This window comes from Cydia pomonella, chromosome 26 (assembly GCF_033807575.1).
Source record: "Cydia pomonella isolate Wapato2018A chromosome 26, ilCydPomo1, whole genome shotgun sequence".
Taxonomy (NCBI): domain Eukaryota; kingdom Metazoa; phylum Arthropoda; class Insecta; order Lepidoptera; family Tortricidae; genus Cydia; species Cydia pomonella.
In genome coordinates, this window is record NC_084728.1 from 3749532 (window position 1) to 3767188 (window position 17657).

Genomic DNA, 17657 nt, shown 5'->3' on the forward strand with positions numbered 1-17657 from the left:
GGAAGAGACAATTAATGTTATCAATTGTTGTCAACAGGATCCGAATCCAGGATAGAATGCACGCCCGAAGTGATGAAGGTCACAGTGCCCATGGATGGGGACCGGCAGCTCTCATACCTCGACCAGCTCAAAGGTAAGAAACCTTAGTTTAAAGATCCCACACTAGCGTCTTCCGAGCGTCAGCGTCTAGTCAACTCTATGGCTGCTCGACGCAACGTTGGCGCAATTGCGCAGCGACGCCATTTTCCATAGCTCTGACTAGATGCTGACGCTCAAAAGATGCTAATGTGGGGGCTTTCAAAGCGAATATAACACTTGACTAGGGGTGTCTCACGAGCGTCAGCGTCTAGTCAACTATATGGCTGCTGCTCGACGCAACGTGGACGCAACTGCGCAGCGACGCCATTTTCCATAGGGCTACCTAGACGGCGACGCTCTAAAAAAAATGTTTATTTTACTTTCACAATAATCATCTTAAAGTTAGTGATTGGAACCTCCTTTTAAGCTTTAATACAGCCTGTGCCAGGAGGTACCGCTCTTCCTTATCTGAAGAATGTTAACAATATTGTGCTACATTTATGAGTAGGTATGTTACGTAAACATCAAATTAATATTTTATTTAAAGCTACATTAAAAATTCTGCAAAGCTATATACAAAGCATGCAAAACGTATAAATAAAAAGAAACAGTACCCCTAGTGTAAATAAATTCGATTTCGAAACGTAACGTACGCGTTTGCGTTTAGTCTCATTTTGTATTGGATTTAGAAAGAGCGCGCCAAGCGGGACGTTTTGGAAACTCAAAATCCTATACAAAATGAGACTTAACGCAAACGCGTTCGTCACGTTATGATGTCGATCAAATGTACACTAGGGGTACTGATCAAAATAAAAACTGAAACGTGAAAAACGTTAAATATGCTTTAAAGATATTATTGTGGGGCTTTCAAAGATAATATAACTCTTGACTGGTGTTTAAGAGACACTCCACACTAGCTCGAGCATCGGCGTCTAGTCAACTCTGTACCTGCTGCTCGACGCAACGTTGGCGCAACTGCGCAGCGACGCCATTTTCCATAGCGCTGACTAGACGCTGACGCTCAAAAGACGCTAGTTTTCTCAAAGAGAAAACCGAGTCTATCCGAGTCTGTGTTTCCGCATTAGTACAATCTGGGTCTCTTCAAGGCTAGGGTAAATAGGTATCTCATAGGTAAGCGTGCTCCACCGTAGACCGCATCATCACTTACCATCAGGTGAGATCGTGGTCAAACGCTTGCTTATCGTTATTTAAAAAAAAAAAGAGAGAGAATATAGGTAGTATTTCCGGAAAAATCATACGGTCATACTTAACACTTTTTTGCTCCTCTTTTTATCTGTATATTTTTGCCACTAATTAACTATTTCTATTCTATTCTATTCTACTTATTTGACTCGTAGATAATCTATAATTTGCAATTTTCATCAAAGTAAGTATTGTTAATATTACTAGAAATTTCAATTGTTAAAACGAAATAATCTAACTACGGAACAATTAGGTGAGTTCAAACTGAATTTAATTTTGGCTTTGTAATAATTTGTTAAATTTAATTGTAATTAATATCGTGTTAACATTGACGGAGGTTTGACAGGCCCATGTCAAAGTTTGAGGAGCTTTTAACCTGATGTTCTAAAGGATTTATTTCGAGCGCTTAACGCCTACAGTTAATATTCGTTAATACTTCTAAATATAAGCTCCATAGATATAGAATAAAGAACGAAACGAAATTAATGTCATGTCGTATCGATTTAAAACACTCCCTTCGGTCGTGTTTTAATTTATCGCCACTCGTTTCGAATTTCCTATTTTTCGCACTTGTATCGTAATGTACTATTTAATAGTACTTAGTAGTTAGCTAATAGCACCGCCCACAATCTCTCTGCTTTACCTTAAGGTTGACTGGTAGAGAATGCCTTTTGGCATTAAGTCCGCCTTTTGTACGATAAGTTTTCTTTTCTGCAATAAAGTTTAAATAAATAAATATGCAGCGCGTACCTACGAGTTTTTTGCAGAAATCACGAAGCTTGGTTGACGTAACTGGTGACCGAGCAGAGCTGGCGGCTTCCTCGCACAACGTATCAGCATTACGATACAACGAGGAAATGCCGCCAGCATCCTTGGTACATACAATGCTTCAAGGGTCTATTATAGTAATCCTCTGTATATATCCATTATGTTTATAGAAAAAAAAAATCTATTCTATTCAATAATTTTACAATGTTTTAGAGCGCTGGTGAAGAGCATGCTACTTGCAATCCGGAGGTCGCGGGTTCAAACCCCGGCTCGTAACAATGAGTTTTTCGGAACTTGTATACGACATATCATTTGATATTTACCAGTCGCTTTTCGGTGAAGGAAAACATCGTGAGGAAACCGGACTAATCCCAATAAGGCCTAGTTTACCCTCTGGGTTGGAAGGTCAGATGGCAGTCGCTTTCGTAAAAACAGTGCCTACGCCGATTTTCGAGATTAGTTACCAAGCGGACCCCAGGCTCCCATGGGCAAAATGCAGGGACAATGCGAGGAAGGAGAGGGAGATTCAATAATTTTACCATTTTATCCGCAAATGCTGCTGATATCCGAACGTCATCTTAAGATGGAGGTTATAATTAAGTTTGCAATTAAATATATCTGCAATCAATGAGCGACTGGCCTCGATTACTTAATAACCAACTGATTAAACAATAAAACAGGTAATGTTAGCTAATTTATTTATTTAAAACGCGTGCTGCACAAAATTATCGCTTTGTGTGGTAGGGCACAGCCAGTGGATGTCATTCCAGATCTAGAGCAGAGCCCAACTGGGGAAGTACCTCCACCTTACAGAAAACCGCAGCCAAATAACACTAGACCCTACTCATAGTGTTGTGTTCCTGCCGGTGAGTAAGGTTGCCAGAGCTCAACGAGGAGGGGGGGGGGCGGGTTTAGGGTCGGCAACGCGCATGTAACTCCTCTGGAGTGGCAGGCGTACATAGGCTACGGACACTACTTACCATCAGGCGGGCCGTATGCTTATTTGCCACCGACGTAGTACAAAAAAAATATGAAAAAAGGTTTTCGGAATAAAAGGAGCTTATGTCATAACACTTTATAATTTAAAAGTAAAAGCAAAGGCAGCCTTTCATTTAACAAGTTTCTCCAGAAACTTCCTCGAACAGTAGAATGAACTGTGGCCTGCGGTATTTCCTGACTGATACGACCTTCAAACCTTCAAAAAAAGAGATGTTAAAGGCCGGCAACATACTTACAAACCTGGTGTTACGGATCCATGGACGACGGTATTCACTATTCACTTACCATCAGGCGATACGTCTGCTAGTTTGCCGCCTATTTCATAAAAAAATCATCCCAGCTCGCCCTTCTAAGACAGAACAGAATCTTATACCTTTAAACGAGCAATTCTTGTATATATATAAATATATATATTTCCGGGATCTCGGAAACGGCTCTAACGATTTTGCTGAAATTTGGTATATGGGGGTTTTTGGGGGTAAACAATCGATCTAGATTAGTCTTATGTTTGGGAAAACGCGTGTTTTCGAGTTTTCATGAGTTTTTCTTTCGACGCAGAATATGGTCGCTAATTTCGTGTTGCCGGCCACTGTCCGTCTGGCCCAGCGGGTTAAGACGCGGACTGCTAAACGAGTGAGGCCGGCGCCCCACTGCTGCGCACGCTATGTACACGACCCACGTTCTTATACAAAATTTCGTGGGTTTGCCCACGGTTTGTATTAAAAGGTGGGCCGTGGATGTAGCGTGCGCAGCAGTGGGGCGCCGGCCTGATACGGGTTCGTATCTCGCCCGGTGACTAACTTTTGTTTTTTTTTTATATGTTCAAGTTTATGTATAATTTTTTAATTTTTATTGTTTTAGACAAGTTTAATATAGTAAAAAAATGTAGTTAAGATTATCACCTATACACCACCATATTACAATAAATAGTTATAACCGAGCAAAGCTCGGTCGCCCAGGTATATGTCTTAAAAGCGATAAATACTTAGCCATTTTTGAGTATTTCCTGTACAATGCTCCCACGTAGTCAGCTGGCATGTCGGTTAGCCGCCATTCAGGTGTCAGTCTTGGATGTAAGCTCAACAATGTGTCAAGGTGGATGAGATATAGGTGGCTGGTGGCTATAACTGTTTTTAAAGTACATATGTGTCGTTTCCAAGCTAAAAGCCCCACTTTGTCGCTTGCCATAAGGTCGCTTTGAGAAGTTATTCGTATAAATATAAAGATACAAGCAAATCTTTGACGACCGGTTTGGCCTAGTGGGTAGTGACCCTGCCTACGAAGCTGATGGTCCCGGGTTCAAATCCTGGTAAGGGCATTTATTCGTGTGATGAGCATGGATATTTGTTCCTGAGTCATGGGTGTTTTCTATGTATTTAAGTATTTATAAATATTTATATATTATATCTATCGGTGTCTAAGTACCCTCAACACAAGCCTTATTGAGCTTACTGTGGGACTTAGTCAATTTGTGTAAAAATGTCCTATAATATTAAAAAAAAAATCTCGTCCAAAGTGGAGCCTTTGACTAAACTTCGACACATATGGTTTTACTACTGGACTGGACTACTTTTTTTTTTATACTACGTCGGTGGCAAACAAACATACGGCCTGCCTGATGGTAAGCAGTATCCGTAGCCTATGTACGCCTGCAACTCCAGAGGAGTTACATGCGCGTTGCCGACCCTAACCCCCTCCCACCCTCGTTGAGCTCTGGCAACCTTACTCACCGGCAGGAACACAACACTATGAGTAGGGTCTAGTGTTACTTTACCGCACTAGTGCGATGATTCGCATATTACGTAACTATGTCGAAAATTTAAAGGGCTATATTTGGCCATATGTACTTATACATTGTACGATACTTGTGCGAATAGGTAATTGGCAACTCGTGCCCCTTCGGTCGTGTTTTCATTTATCGCCACTCGTTTCGAATTTCCTATATTTCGCACTTGTATCGTAATGTACTATTACAGTACATGTGGTGCTACTTTACCGCACTAGTGCGATAATTAGCACATTACGTAACTATGTCGAAAATTGAAAGGGTCATAATATATACTGTAAAATGTTGTACGATACATGTCCGAATAGGTAATTCGCAACTCGTGTCGATTTAAAACACTTCCTTCGGTCGCGTTTTAATTTATCGCCCCTCTTTTCGAATATCCTATTTTTCGCACTTGTATCGTAATGTACTATTACAGTACATATGTGTCGTTTCCAAGCTAAAAGCCCCGCTTTGTCGCTTGCCATAAGAACGCTATGACAGGTTGTTCGTATAAAGATACAAGCAAATCTCGTCCATTGACTAGATTTCGACACATATGGTTCTACTTTACCTCACTAGTGCGATAGTTAGCACATTACGTAACTATGTCGAAAATTTACAGCTTGGACGTTGGACGATACTTGTGCGAATAGGTTATTGGCAACTCGTGCCCCTTCCGTCGTGTTTTAATTTATCGTCACTCGTTTCGAATTTGCTATTTTTCGCACTTACAATTCTTTCTGACAGTACATGTGGTGCTACTTTACCGCACTAGTGCGATAATTAGCACATTACGTAACTATGTCGAAAATTGAAAGGGTCATAATATATACTGTAAAATGTTGTACGATTCATGTGCGAATAGGTAATTCGCAACTCGTGTCGATTTAAAGCACTTCCTTCGGTCGCGTTTTTAATTTATCGCCACTCGTTTCGAATTTCCTATTTTTCGCACTTGTATAGTAATGTACTATTACAGTACATATGTGTCGTTTCCAAACTAAAAGCCCCGCTTTGTCGCTTGCCATAAGAACGCTATAACAGGCACACACACACCAAACACACACACACACACACACACACACACACACAAAATAAATGCTAATGCTAACACTAGTGCGATAATTAGCACCTTACGTAACTATGTCGAAAATTTACAGCTTGGACGTTGGACGATACTTGTGCGAATAGGTTATTGGCAACTCGTGCCCCTTCCGTCGTGTTTTAATATATCGTCACTCGTTTCGAATTTGCTATTTTTCGCACTTACAATTCTTTCTGACAATGTGTACAAATCTTCTTTACGATACGATCATCCTGAAAAATAGACGGCCAATTATTCCACAGACACTCTTTTTGGATCCTGTGTGGTCTGGTTTTGGATCTTTTCTAGTCTAGTTTTGGTTCCTGTCTAGTCTGGTCTGTCTAGTCTGGCTACACCACCAGCCTATTCTGGTTACACCACCAGCCCTTTTGGATCCTGTCTACTCTGGTTACACCACCAGTCCTTTTGGATCCTGTCTACTCTGGTTACACGACCAGTCCTTTTGGAACCTGTCTAGTCTGGTTACACCACCAGCCCTTTTGGAGCCTGTCTATTCTGGTTACACCACCAGCCCTTTTGGATCCTGTCTACTCTGGTTACACGACCAGCCCTTGTGGAACCTGTCTAGTCTGGTTGCACCACCAGCCCTTTTAGACCCCGTCTAGTCTTGTTTTGGATCCTGTCTAGTCTGTGTTTACTTTAATGGCTTTCAAATTGATTGTCACTGTAAGAAGGTACAAAATGGCGCAAAACTCATAACTGAACCTACTTATATGGTCTAACTGGTCTAAGTACCATAGACCCTAAGACTGGCACTTAAGTCTTTTATAATATATAAATAAACAAAAAAATCATTTATTTCGGATAACAAGACCGATACAATGCAGAAAATTACTAATTACATAATTATATATTTTTTTTTTATTAATTTTTAAATGTTTCTTTTTTTATTATTATTATATGTAATTAGTAATGTATGGGTCTTGTTATCCGAAATAAATGATTAAATAAATAAAAAATAATAGATTAATAAAAAATATTTTTAAGATTATAAATTAATGATTTACTTACATTATTAAAAATAATTAAGTAATTAATTTAAAGCATTGTTAAATCATAACATCACTAGTAAGAATAAAATAAAAATGAAATAAAATTAAAATTTAAATTTATAGTGAGGTCAATAATAATTTAAAATATTAATTTTGACGTTCATAAACGCATAGTAATATGCGTACTTGAATAATAAACTATCTTTAATTTAATATTGCAACGTGATAATAAATGTTGACTCACGCTACACAGGGGCAGGGCCGGGCCGGAGCTTCCGGCGCTTCGTTTTCTATGGAAAGCATTACGTCATCACCGGAGCTCTGTAGTGGCCCGGTGCGGGCTCGGAGCGGAGACTAGCCGGTCATGCTATGAGCAAAAATCGGACTTCCCGGAGCCTCCGGACCACCCGGTGCCCCAATTTAGAATGTCGTGATTTAAAATGCAATCATTTAATTTATTTTATCCATATAAGACAATAAATTAAATTAACCTTAGTCTATGTTTTATAAATGATAACTAAAATAGCCCAACAACACCTCTATTGTTCATATTGTTTATGCCAATTACTATCATTTTGTACAATTTCCAAAAAACGAATCTATACAAAAATTATTTCTTATTAACAAACCTGCTAACAAAATTTCTTGAAAATCGGCTGAGACATGCGCCCTGCACTATTCGAGAACATTCGGACGTACGAAAGCACAAAAACCCAGCTCTTCTTTACATGCTAGAACAATTGTTTCTCACCATCCATACCCCTGATCCATACATTTCCATACTTACAACCATTGTTCTCTGGAAACGGAGCTATTAGGAGCACTTTCACTTGGTTTTTTACATTAGGACGTATATGATGGCTGCGATGTTATCGCCTGTCGTGTCCCTACAACCTACATCTAAATGTGCCGCTCTTATTCTGACTACACAAGCATTGTTTACATATTTTTATAATATGTATGCTAGTTTTAGTATTTATCTATGGGCCACTAGTTGCCTGAAATAAAGATTTTGATGCGATCGACTGCATTACTACAGGAAACAGTCATTTATTTTTATCGAAAATTTATATTAAACAAGTAACCCGCCTCGAAACCGCACGGGTAAGGATGACTCGTGCTAGATCGGGCTGAGCCGGGGCCGAGGCGTCCAACACATCGTTTTCTATGACGGCTGATCGGTTATCACGTGGTTATTTTTGTAGAAAACGAAGCGCCGGAGGCTCCGGCTTGCCCCCGGCCCGGTTTAGTCTAACGTGATTCTTCCTTAAATCACTCTATTGATAGGTGAAAACTTCATGAAAATTCGTTCAGTTATTTTTGAGTTTATCGTGAACATACAGACAGACGCGGCGGGGGAATTTATATTATAAGGTGTAGTGGTGTTACTTTTATGGCAGCAATCCCAAAGGTCTATATACCTATACTCTGCACCTGCTATGACATGACAAAGTTGACGTCCGTCCTGGCCTAGTGTGTACGGGTAGTGACCCTGCCTATGAAGCCGATGGTCCTGGGTCCGGATCCCGGTAAGGGCATTTATTTGTGTGATGAACACAGATATTTGTCCCTGAGTATATATTTTATCGTTGACTGAGTACCCACAACACAAGCCTTCTTGAGCTATAAAAAAATACAACAGACAAATACTAAAACAAGAACCTAATGAAGTGTCACCCGTTAATGCCACTCAAGAGTCAAGTTACATACTTATAACATAAAATGTAGCCCGGGTAAGCTTAAACAGACCGATCTCCACAAACAGCACCCGTTCACGAGTATGACTCTCCACGATCAGTACCCCTAGTGTAAATATATTAACTATTATTACTAAGCGAAACGTGACGTACGCGTTTGCGTTAAGTCTCATTTTGTATGGGATTTTGAGTTTCCAAAACGTCCCGCTTGACGCGCTGTTTCTAAATCCCATACACAATGAGACTTAACGCAAACGCGTACGTCACGTCATGCTATCGAATAAATTTGCACTAGGGGTTCTGTACTCTATCACAACCGTCGTTTTTTTCTGTTGTCTAGCTATAAGCAATCATTGAACTCTCCTCCCAAATCCTAAAGAATATGTCGGCCACTATGACAATCGATAAAAGCGCAACCATCATAAGCCCGCAGCCTCGTTCCCGCGTTCGTTAGTTTTACGACATAATTATGCCAAGAAGCTAATTGTGATTTAACGTAAGATTGTAAAACTACTAAAGTTAAAAGATTGTGCAAAAACACACGACCCATGCTCTAACGACTGACACTCTTAGAATAAGGTGCTAAAAGCTTGTCTAATGATTTACCTGCATCAGTGTGTTTCCAGTGTTCCTATTGAGTAATAAATTATGTGTCACAAATACTAAAAAGTAACTTCTGATTTAACAGTTTCAGTTTCTTTATTGGTAAAAAATATTTTACAGGTCACACAGGTACATTTGAAATTATGCTAGTTATACACAAAAGCGGCCAAGTGCGAGTCGGACTCGCCCATGAAGGGTTCCGTACCATTTATGACACACATTTTACCACTTTGGAAGCGTCTCTCGCGCAAACTATTCAGTTTAGAAAAAAATGATATTAGAAACCTCAATATCATTTTTGAAGACCTATCCATAGATAGCCCACACGTATGAGTATGGGTTTGATGAAAAAAGATTTTTTGTGTTTCAGTTCTAAGTATGGGGAACCCCCAAAATTTATTGTTTTTTTCTATTTTTGTGTGAAAATCTTAATGCGGTTCATAGAATACATTTACTTACCAAGTTTGAACAGTATAGCTCTTATAGTTTCGGAAAAAAGTGGCTGTGACATAATCGGACAGACAGACGGACATGACGAATCTATAAGGGTTCCGTTTTTTGCCATTTGGCTACAGAACCCTAATTTTAAATTAAATAATAATCGTGCAATAGTTATTACAAGAATTTATTTAAATTATCTCTTTCATAAAATCATCGATAGAATAACATGCTTGGTCTAGAAGTGAACATTTAAGTTTTTTAGCAAATATTGAGTCGCTTTCAGTCAATTTAATGTCATTAGGATTTTTTTTGTATATTTTGGGCCCAATAACACTGAGTGACTTTCGGACCTTGGCGAGTCCTTGAATAGGAGCGACTAGTAGACCTATTTACAGATAGGAACTAGGGATAAACGGGAAATATTATTAGTGAAAAAGGGTCTAAATTCTAATAAGTAAGGGGTCTGCTTCGAATCGCATGTGAAATATGTTTATTATTATTAAATAGGTTTCCGTCTTTCGAATGTGTGAAAAAGACGGGTTATTCCCACTAGTTACCACCAATTTGTTACCAGTGGTAACTACTGGGATTTTTTTTCTCACCTTTTTCCCGGTAGTTACCACTGGTAAAAGGTGGGATTTTTTTTCCCAGTAGTTACCACCAAAATGTTAGAGTTTAATACTAATAAAGCAGTAGAAATAGTTTTGTATAAATATAGAGTATTTTAATAAATAATTGTACACACAAACAATAAGCAAATAATGTTATCACTTTTAAAGCAGTTTACTGAAACAGTAATCGACTTTAAATAAATTAATAATTAATAAACTTATAATTAATTTGACCTTTAATTAATTATTGATTAAAGCACTCTATCTTTGTACTTTTTATTAGTATTGAATGCTAACCAAATTGTTGTGGTAACTACTGGGAAAAAAATCCCACCTTTTACCAGTGGTAACAACTGGGAAAAAAACCCAGTTGAAATAACCCAAAAAGACGTAAGATGCTAAGTATCTCTCGTAACTTGTTCTTATGAAAAACGTATATACGGATGCCAATGATTTGTCAAATAATATTAATGCAAGGATGGATGCCAAGGCATCAACACTGACAGAAAGATCGGCCATATAAAAATAAAACGTATGTAAATACAAAGATCTAATCACCAAAATGTATGTATGTGTAATAATTAGTTGTTTGTAATATGGGCTTTGTTGTCGGACTCAAATTTTTTTTAAATTTAAATTAAATTATGCTTGCGGCACGTAATAAGTCCTGTGTACATTATGTATAAAATTGATTCTCTTTAAAAAAACATGTGTAATTATGTATATATTTTTATAATTAATAAACATTTATATTATTGTATTTTCAGAATATAAGCCATGCAAACCAGCGATGGAGGACAACGTGGCCACATTTATGTTGGACCTCCAGGACCCACACACTTGTGGGGTCACTAGGGTGCTCAACAAAGTTACCGTAAGTACTTGACATAGGTACCTCCTAAAAGCAAGGGATTTACGGACTAATTTCAGTAAGATCAGCAGGGTCTCATCCAGCAGGCAGGGTGTTCATCCTCACACCCTAGAGCCTTCACGCACTGTGCGGTTTAAGAGGAACTTCATCCCGCGCACGCTCCGGTTGTGGAATGAGCTACCTGCCGAGATTTTCCCGAGGGTCTACAGTATGAGGTTCTTCAAAAAAGGAGTGTACAGATTTTTAAAGGGTCCGGAATATCATTAGATATTCACCACTATTCTGCTATTCGGCGAAGGGGCGAAGGGAAACATCGTGAGGAAACCTTGCGTACTTGCGTACATCCGCGAAGAAATTCAAAGATGTATGTGAAATCCCTAACCCGAATTGGGCTAGGGTGGGGACTAAAGCCCAAGCCCTCTCGAACATGAGAGGAGGATTGTGCCCAGCAGTGGGACGTATGTAGGCTGAATTATTTATATATATATATATTTTTTAAATAATGTTCTAAATTTTTCGAACAAATGTCTGCAAACACGTTACGTGACGCTACTCCATATTAAAATTAACTGTCAAAGGCCATATAAAAATTTGACACTTGATGTACAGTCAGCATCAAAAGTAGCTGATCAAATAACGCTTCAAAAGTATCTACCATTCTGTACCAGCTTAACAAAAAGTGATGTCTTTAATATAGAACAACTAAGTCTGTAAAAGACATATTTTTGAACGCGAACTTTAGAAAATTATCGACGTTTGGAAAAGTTATACGGAATACCAGATACTTTTGGCAGATTGGTCCGCCAGAGTCGCCAGACAGATCTTGCAGACAAATTAATTAATAACAAAACACTTTGAACGACGCGCCGTAATTTTGTATACTAAAATCGGTTACCTGTGAGCTTCACGACAGCCAAAGGCTGAATAATGGACCCTATTCATATATCCCTAGCTCTCTAGGCCTCCGACTCAGAAAATGATAACGAAAAAAAAAAGACTCCAACGTAAAAATAAAAAGGTTTCACGGCATTTAAATTTATGTCACACCTTGTCGTCTCAAACATTTCAATGTAATGGATTTATTCGAGCAGAGGTGCGAAGTAACCGAATTACGGCCGTTACTTTCATCTGAGATATAACAGACTTGTCCTTAAGAATTGAATTTTCTGATCCACTCCATGACACATATTTTATTAAGCTATACAATTTGAATAGGTATACTCAGTTACGCTTACTGTAACTATTTTTGTTGTCTCTGTAAAAAATGGTACATATGCAAAAATATCAATCATTAAACATTCTCTCGACATCTACTCGACAAGTTTTTTGTTCATCATAGAGGAGGCAAACGACCAGACGGATTACCTGATGGTAAGCGATTACCGCCGCCGAATACACCTGCAACACCAGAGGGGTTGTAAGTGTGTTGCCGGCCCTTAAGATGGGAGTACGGTCCGTTTTTGAAGGTTTGAAGGTCGTATCGGTCCAAGTTCAAAATGGTGACGAATAGAGATACTACTCCTAAAAATATGTGTGAGACCTCATTGGATTTCGAAAATTTCCTCCACTGTAATAATATTCTTTTCACGTCAGCAGCTCGAACAAGGGTAATTTGCTGCTTAAAAACAGTGAGCAGAATGCGATTTTGCTCACTGAGTGAGACAAAATAACATTCAAGTGACCTTTATATTTGAATGTCATTTCAACGTGCGGGCCCTAATACAAATTAGAAGTACTTGGATTCTATTGTCTTTGTCCCTTTCACGTCATTAGCAAAAAGAAAGAGACAAAAAAGTGCATACGTAATTCAACGGTATGTTGACGGTTTATAATAGACCCCCGAAATAAGTCAGACCGCATCGTTCCAAAACACCCTACGCGTCTTCATTCGTAAAAATAATTAATGAAATAAAAGTTAAAAATTTAATAAAAACATCATATTTTACGTATTTTATTATACAATCAAAACAATGAACTTATACAAATTTACGCAATGGTTACGCAGTAAATAATTCTACTTGACTACTTTTAACGATCTCTACTATAGTTGACAAATAGTAGCATCCGCAATTCGGACCGTAACTTACAAAGTTTTTTTTTTACAAAAAGAAGTTGTTGATTGAACTGTCAATTGATGTTCGTTAATTCATTATTTTCGTATTATTTTATTTAACTTTCTTTCGTTTTGTTTTATTGCGGTAATTAAAGTTAATTGTTAGAATACCTTCAGAAAACATAAGTGAAATAGTGATGCAGACGGATTACATTTTTTTAGGTTGTTTTTTTGATGGCTGACTGACGTGAAAAATTTTGTGTACTAAACGAGATCAAAGCAAATTAGATTCACGAGCGTAGCGAGTATTATAGAATCTTTCGCTTGTACAGGACTCAAAACAAGCACTCGAAGAAATATCAACCTTTGCTCTCTTGTTGTACAAATAACTAATTCAGATTTCTTAAATATTAATACTTTTTGAGACATAGGCGAAAAATGAAATTCTTCTTTTTTCCGCCTTTTTTTTGTCTACAACTTTTGAATTTTTTTGTGTGTGGGTTTTTAATAATAAACGCTTTGAATACATTTTTCTACACATCATTCCAAATCCAATGACAAATATCACACGTATTTTAGGAGTTAGTAAGTATCTGTATTTTGAACTTGTCGAGTTGACTACCAAGATTATTTTAAACACAAACAAAATGACTCTGAAATCACTACATCTTATAAAACAAAATCCCCCGCCGCGTTTGTCTGTATGTATGTATGTATGTTCGCGATAAACTCAAAAACTACTGCACGGATTTTCATGCGGTTTTCACCTATCAATAGAGTGATTCTTGAGGGTTTAGGTGTATAATTTGTTTTGTGACACCCGTGCGAAGCCGGGAGGGGTCGCTAAGTTACTTAAAAAAGCGGTATTAACCCATTCAGCGCTAATAATGACACGTTGTCGTTTTGCCTCTACGAAGCATTTCATACCGGGATACATACCGGGAAACCTATGTTATCGGTTACGACGTAAGGCTGCGATCGATGAATGTGTTAAACTATTTCTATTTTCTATTAAAAAACTTAGTTGATACCGGTATGAACTATTCCGGGATACAACTACTTATTCTATAGAGTCCGTTTAAATGTGGTTTAAATCTAGCCTCGGTCACCTTCACTTTGAATTTTTTGTGTTTGACACTTACCTATAAATCAACAATAAACTGTTATGTTCCAGGGCAAACGCACCTTCTACCACAAAATCGTGATAGAAACGGCGGGCGGCCACGAAACGCACACGGTGCGTTGCGTGGTGGCTGGCAAACGCGTCGCTCGCGCCGTGGACTTCCCTTTAGATCTCATCGAACCTGAGTAAGTATCACACTTTTATAATATAAATCGTGATGGAAACAGCATGAGGCCAAAAACGCACAAGGTGCGTTGCGTGATGGCTGGCAAACGCGTCGCTCGCGCCGTGGACTTCCCTTTAGATCTCATCGAACCTGAGTAAGTATCGCACTTTTATAATATAAATCGTGATGGAAACAGCATGAGGCCAAAAACGCACACGGTGCGTTGCGTGGTGGCTGGCAAACGCGTCGCTCGCGCCGTGGACTTCCCTTTAGATCTCATCGAACCTGAGTAAGTATCACACTTTTATAATATAAATCGTGATGGAAACAGCATGAGGCCAAAAACGCACACGGTGCGTTTTATGGTAGCTGGCAAACGCATAGCTCATGCTCATGTCATCGAACGAATATCTGAGTAACTCAATCTACTTAATAAAAAGAACTATCGGTTTCTACAATTTTATTATTTCAAGATAAAGAATAGAGCAAAATAGCCTTGAGTCGGATTTGAATTTGAACTTGCAAACTTTTGTAACACCGGTTCAGTCGCTCTAACTGACAATACTGATTGTTATTCCTTTTTGTTTATTTAAATCTTGAGTTTGGTATATTATAATTTGATTCTACAGCGAATGAGTTCGACCTTCAGGAGTAGATTTTCCATTCACTTAAACATGCTTAAGACGTATTTTTTCTACTTCAGAATATCGAGTAAATACGATCCTGGAAGCCAATTATAACTTTCATTTTGATTTATTTTTATTTTATTTGTAAAAAAGTCTTGCGGGCTCACAGTTTTTCCAAAACTCTCACAAGATCATACCCATACAATTTCAACTTAATAAATAAATTAATTATATACAAATAGTTACAGGTAAATAACATTAAATTAAAATACTTAGATGTCTCTTCATAATGATATATGTGCGGACCATCTAGGTTTGCATAGTAACCAATTTTTGCTTTTAAGTGTCATGTTGTCGGTCGGTCAATTGACCTCCTGTTTCTCACCATAAACGAATTTACTTGGCCTAACTATTTGCGAATAATCTGTTTACGAACTTACGAGTAGTTTGACTAACTTTAACCCAAGAGTTTGTTGAAGTACCTAAGTTTCATATACTAACTAACTGGGTACTAACTACAGATACACGCTTCTAAGTGTCTAATTTCGAGAATCCGTTACATTGTCGCTTTTATATATATTAAAACATATTACATTATTATAAACGGTGGTAGTCTATAGTTAAATTTTTTAGCGTTAGAAAAAAGTAAACATTCTTGACGTGTCTTTTTATTGAAAATTATTGAAAAACGCAATTCAAAAATTAGTTTATGTTACTTATGAAAGCAAAATAATGTAAATAATCGATATGATTTACAATTGTTTAGTGGATACGAGGTCCGACTTTAATTTTAAGGTCGTGGGTACTCGTACAATGAGTTTTTCGGAATTTTATTATGGAATATCATTTGATATCTGGAACATATGAGGGAAACCTGCATACGTCCACGAAAAAAAATCAAAGGTGTATGTGAAGTCCCCAACCTACTCGGGACTAATAGCCCAAGCCCTCTCGCACATGAGCTTAATCATTTTTATTACATTTCTGTAATCTGAAACAGATGTCATAATTATACAATGGACGCCATAGCCCATAACCACTAGACCACCCAATATTTTTCTTTCGTAAGTATATATTTTTATAGTTTTTCTCTGGTTAACACATTTTTATTTAAGAAATACTTCGAAATACTTCGGACTGCACAGGAACCATCAACAGATTCGCGCTTCACCTGCGATCTTTGTGGCAGAAAGTGCCGTGCTGCGATTGGGCTTTACAGTCACAGGAAAAGATGTGCCGCACCTCCGATCTCCGACGGCACACGGACCTCTTCTTCTTCTTCTTAATAACCTGTCGCTGCAACAATCATCTGTCATGATTGTTGCAGCGACAGGCCAATGATGATGATGATTTAAGAAATCGGTGCTTGTGCTTTCCTAAAACATAATTGAATAACATTTGTCGTTTATTTTATTTCCAGTGTAATAAACATCACAAGAAACGAGCAGGGCTATGGACCTGATCCCATCCTAGCAGCAGTTGTCAAGCAAAATGGACGACAGTGAGTAATTTTGCCATTATTTATTTAATCAAAATCAGTCGCGGATCTTTCAGAGTTATCAGTGAGATTATGTTAGAGATATTATGTTAATTCATTCTCATTTTGGGTCGCTGCGCCATTAAGTAGTAGTAGTAGTATTATGTTAATATCTTTGTTTTCACCTACTTTACCCGATTTTAGATTTTCTCTGTCATATACTTTTGAAGTTCGAATATTTGATTCAGCAAGTGTGTGTTCTATGGATAATGGATCTAAGTAGACATTTTTTAATTTCAGAGTGACAGGTGAGATCTCCGTGAGCCCGGGGACACCTCTGTCCATGGAAATCAACCTAGACGAGAAATCCAAATCGGTGTACGGGCTCCTGGTCAACTATATGCACGTGACAGACACTGGGAAACAGCAGGAGACTATCATATTTAATGGGTAAGAATTTAAAAGTCTTAAGAGGTACTTAGTGCCAAGAACGCACATGTGCGTTCACCTAGGCTCCCATTGGTTAAAGAGCGTCTTAAGGTTTTCTCGAAGCTTATAATGGTTTATATATTATATATAAGAATAAAATTAAGAAAATAAGTCATCTATATTTATTTATTTGTACACAATGAGATGGACAAATATTTTAAAAGATTTTAATACCTACAGAAAATGAGATGCATGATGAAAAAAGTATTTTTTATCTTTTCAGTTGTTCCGTCGATCCGTATCTATTCGACAACTTCATAACGACGGACGACGGCGTGCTGTCGGCCAAGTTCCGAGCATTTAAGTTCCCTGATACGTCGTACGTGCAGTTCAAGGGCACAGTTACTGTGTGCCTTGACAAGTGCCAGGGGGTAAGAAATCACGATCATATTATATGAAAAATCATCATATAAAAATATGGAAAAAATACAAATATCTTTTGTCTCAGGCAGACCCGTAGATCTACTGAGTCTACACTCAGTTGGTAGACACTCAGACAAACACTTAAACGTAACTCGTAATGTAATTTAACTTTTGAGTGGCATTAACGTGAGACACCTCATTCGGTTCATGTCTGTCTGATT

At 38.1% G+C, this 17657-nt stretch overlaps 1 protein-coding gene across 2 annotated transcripts in view; it reads left to right on the forward strand.

Annotated features, from left to right (window-relative positions):
- Positions 1–17657, forward strand: part of LOC133532011 (uncharacterized) — a 105838-nt gene that overhangs the window by 84573 nt on the left and 3608 nt on the right. For both annotated transcript variants that reach the window (XM_061870491.1, XM_061870490.1), the window contains exons 3-8: positions 38–133; positions 11036–11142; positions 14367–14500; positions 16528–16608; positions 16885–17034; positions 17297–17444. In XM_061870491.1, the coding sequence (XP_061726475.1) occupies positions 38–133; positions 11036–11142; positions 14367–14500; positions 16528–16608; positions 16885–17034; positions 17297–17444 (716 nt within the window). The remainder of the gene's footprint in view (positions 1–37; positions 134–11035; positions 11143–14366; positions 14501–16527; positions 16609–16884; positions 17035–17296; positions 17445–17657) is intronic.